The 3,157-nt window shown below is 50.3% G+C and overlaps 1 protein-coding gene across 2 annotated transcripts; it reads right to left on the reverse strand.

Moving 5' to 3' along the window:
• Positions 1–209: 209 nt before the first annotated feature.
• LOC111550218 (fez family zinc finger protein 1) lies at positions 210–3,157 on the reverse strand. 2 transcript variants are annotated; one of them, XM_023223511.2, is made up of 5 exons: positions 2,415–3,157; positions 2,043–2,264; positions 1,641–1,775; positions 1,261–1,393; positions 210–795 (listed from the first exon to the last, which is right to left on the reverse strand). In XM_023223511.2, exons 1-5 carry the CDS (start codon positions 2,841–2,843, stop codon positions 437–439), a joined length of 1,278 nt encoding a protein of 425 aa, XP_023079279.1. In that variant the 5' UTR covers positions 2,844–3,157; the 3' UTR covers positions 210–436. The 2 variants fall into 2 exon arrangements, with proteins under 2 accessions (XP_023079279.1, XP_023079278.1); XM_023223510.2 differs by having other exon boundaries at positions 2,043–2,916; positions 2,993–3,063.

A 3,157-nucleotide genomic window follows, 5' to 3' on the forward strand; every position in this document is an offset into this window, starting at 1 on the left:
TTGAGACGGGAGAATCAACACAATGGAAATATATACAATAATAAAATTAAAATGATGCAGCATTCCCGGGTAGAATAATACAGATCTCAATAAATATAGCAGAAATTTGTTTAAACAAAACAAAACAAAACAAAACAAGCACCATCTCCTCACCCAAGATGAAAAGTCTTTTCAGATTAAAAGAAAAACAGAAAACAAACAAAACCCTCCAAGTTTTTCATAATTGTTAGTGCCTATATAGAATATAATACACAAAACCATTTAGCAGGTGCATGCAAGAGGCGAAAGGCCAAGGGATGCAGAGGCTTCTGGTTGGCCCTAAAGTGTGGGGCCCAACATGCGCCGGGGTCTGCAGACGAACTCAGACCAAGAGCTCTAGTCTGCCGCTGTCTCAGCGTGGGGGCCCGGCGGAGCCTGGGAGGAACCCTGGCCTCGATCACTGGTGGCCCTGGTGGAGCCCGGGCTGCAGGGGCCCGGTGGTTGGCAGCGGCGACTGCAGAGGAGGCAGCGTCACCGGCGGCTGCTGCTGTAGCGGGGGCGGCGGTTCAGTGCCTGGTTCGCCAGCTGGCGTGCGGGCCAGCCCCAGGCTGCTGTCGTGCAGCTTGCGAACATGCTTCTTGAGGTCAAAGTTCCTGCAGAAACCCTTGCCGCACGTGGGGCAGGTGAAAGGCTTCTTGTCGTTGTGGGTGTGCATGTGGAAAGTGAGGTTGTAAACCTGGTGGAAAGCCTTGTTGCAGATATTGCACTTGAACTGCTTCTCCCCGCTGTGGGTCAGCTTGTGGTTTTTGTAATTCCCTGAAACACACAAATGACAGAGATGTGGTTCTGAAAAGAAAAAAGAAGAAGAAGAAGAAAAAGACCCTAAAAAGGGAGGAGCAGACACGTCTAAGGTAGCGCCAGGCAAGCAGAAGAACCGCCACGGGTCCCACAACCAGTGCAGGGCTGCTATCCCTGCCTGCACTTGTCTCCCCAAGTTTATTTACAAACATCGCATCAACAGTGATGCCGTTTCCTTTAATTTTAATACACATTTATCAGTCCAATTACATAGAATCAGAGCATGCAGTTAAAAAATATACCCTTGTTTTTTGAATCATGCCTTTCTCTAATACTAATCAGACTTCGGGTAGGGGGTTAGAATGGCAACAAATGCGCCACATAACTACACTTTAAACATCCTCTTCTAAAACATGCCGAAAATATTAAGTATCAATTTTCGTAAGACTAACCATGAGAGACAACATTTCTTGGTTTCCATACCTTTTTGATGAAACCCTTTGCCACAGAATTCACACACAAACGGTTTGTAGCCCGCGTGTATTCGGGTATGAGTGTTTAAAGTGGAACTTCTATTAAATGCTTTGCCACACTGGTTACATTTGTGAGGTTTTTCCTAAGCAAGAGAAAGGAAAAGCAGAGACATTTAGATATTTTCTAATTATGTGAAGTTTTGCAAGCTCAAAACACAGTAATGCTTAAACACTTTCAAGGCAGAACAAAAGCAAACAATATATGGCATTCACCCCTGTTCAGCTAGCACGTTTTAAACGACCCTTATCCTAAAGACTAAGGCTTTATCGACTGTTTTTCTGCAAACAGTTCCGAAGCAAACTAGGTGAAATTGAGACAGATGAACACACCTGCGTGTGAATGATCTTGTGCCTGCACAGGGTGCTTGCTTGCCTGAAACCTTTTCCGCACACTTTGCAAACGAAGGGTCTGGCTCCTGTGTGCACTGGCATGTGACGGGTTAAGTTATAGTGCGCATTAAAGACCTTAAAATTAAACACACGTAGAACAGGTTAGCCGAACAAGTAACGTTGAAATCAAACTGGGCAGAGGGAGGGTAGGAGGAAGAGAATCTTATAAAAAGTGTATACAAATAATTACCCCCAAAATACTAAAAAGGGAGGAAGGAAAGGAGGAGCGAGGGAGGGAGGGAAGGAGGGAGGAAGGGAGGGAAGGAAGGAAGGAAGGAAGGAAGGAAGGAAGGAAGGAAGGAAGGAAGGAAGGAAAGGATCTCCGTTTTGCATAGTACTTGCCTTTCCACACACTTCGCAAGTGAAAACTTTGGGCTTGGCGTTAGGAGAGCCTCGGCTGAAGTCCGAGGTTTTGAAAGCGATTTTTTCCGACAGAAGCTGGGCGCTTTCTTTCATGTAATGCTGCAGCTGAGCCTGGGACAGGTCTTTGAACGCTACTCCAGAAGGGTATTTCTCCACCGCCGGGACCACCAGTTTATTCCTTTCGGCTAAATACGTTTTTGGCTGCGGGTGCAAAGGGGAACTGAGGAAGTAGGAGGCCACCGGGTGGATATTCACGCCGGCTGCCGGGTGGCACGGGCCGTCACCTCGGTTCAGGTAGCACAAGGCGCCCATGGCGTGGAATGAAGAGTGGTTGACCACACGCGGCCTTACCAGCTTGTACTGCTGAAGCGGTAGCGCGTCGCGGGCCAGGTCGCCCTTGAGACTCAGTGCGCAGTTGAGCAGGTCGCTGCAGCTGAATGCCGGCGCCGAGGGCACCGCCGCGGGCGCAGCCGGGGCCTCCAGACTGGCCTTCCGCGGCTCGGAACTCGTCACTCCTGCCTTGGGGCTCGTGTCGTACGCCACAGGCACGAAGGGGATCATGCAAGGGATCGACGAGTTGAGATGCAGAGAGTGCTTGGGTTCCCCCTTGGGTAAGGCTCCCTGCAGGAAGTGGGGGACTGGCAGGGCCTTGGGCTCGGGGGTGCGCGCCATGATTCGTTCAATGGAGAAAGCCAAGGGTTTGGACGTGCTCATCATGTTGCCCCGAGCTGGAGCAGTCGCTAACATTTTGGTAGTCGCGTTGTGGCAGCTACTGTCCATGTCTGAGTCGCCAGCGTCCGTCAGCCGGGGCTGGCTGCGCCGTCCGTTGCCTTGTTCCCTGCTTGTCACAGACCTGCGGAGAGGGGGACGGGCACCATCACCACCAGTAGCCTCATCCTCCTCCTCCTCTCCAGCATCACCAGCCGAACCTGCCTGCCCAGCCCAATGGACTCCTGCCAGCCCATCGCAGAGTTCTTGGCGCACCAATGACTCGGGGACAATCACTACTTATTTCTATCAATAGAAAGTGTTGTGTCAATAACGCAGCCAAGATCTCGCCAATCGTTAACTTCCAAGAGGAGAAGGTAAACTAG

Source organism: Piliocolobus tephrosceles, unplaced genomic scaffold (genome assembly GCF_002776525.5).
Source record: "Piliocolobus tephrosceles isolate RC106 unplaced genomic scaffold, ASM277652v3 unscaffolded_40, whole genome shotgun sequence".
Taxonomy (NCBI): Eukaryota; Metazoa; Chordata; class Mammalia; order Primates; family Cercopithecidae; genus Piliocolobus; species Piliocolobus tephrosceles.

Coding starts and splice junctions, on each gene's coding strand:
- LOC111550218 (XM_023223510.2), bottom strand. CDS start 2,843: ATGGACAGTAGCTGCCACAACGCGACTACCAAAATGTTAGCGACTGCT. Junction 1,394..1,640: donor ACAAGATCATTCACACGCAG/GTGTGTTCATCT, acceptor TCTCTTGCTTAG/GAAAAACCTCACAAATGTAA. Junction 796..1,260: donor CAAAGGGTTTCATCAAAAAG/GTATGGAAACCA, acceptor TGTGTGTTTCAG/GGAATTACAAAAACCACAAG.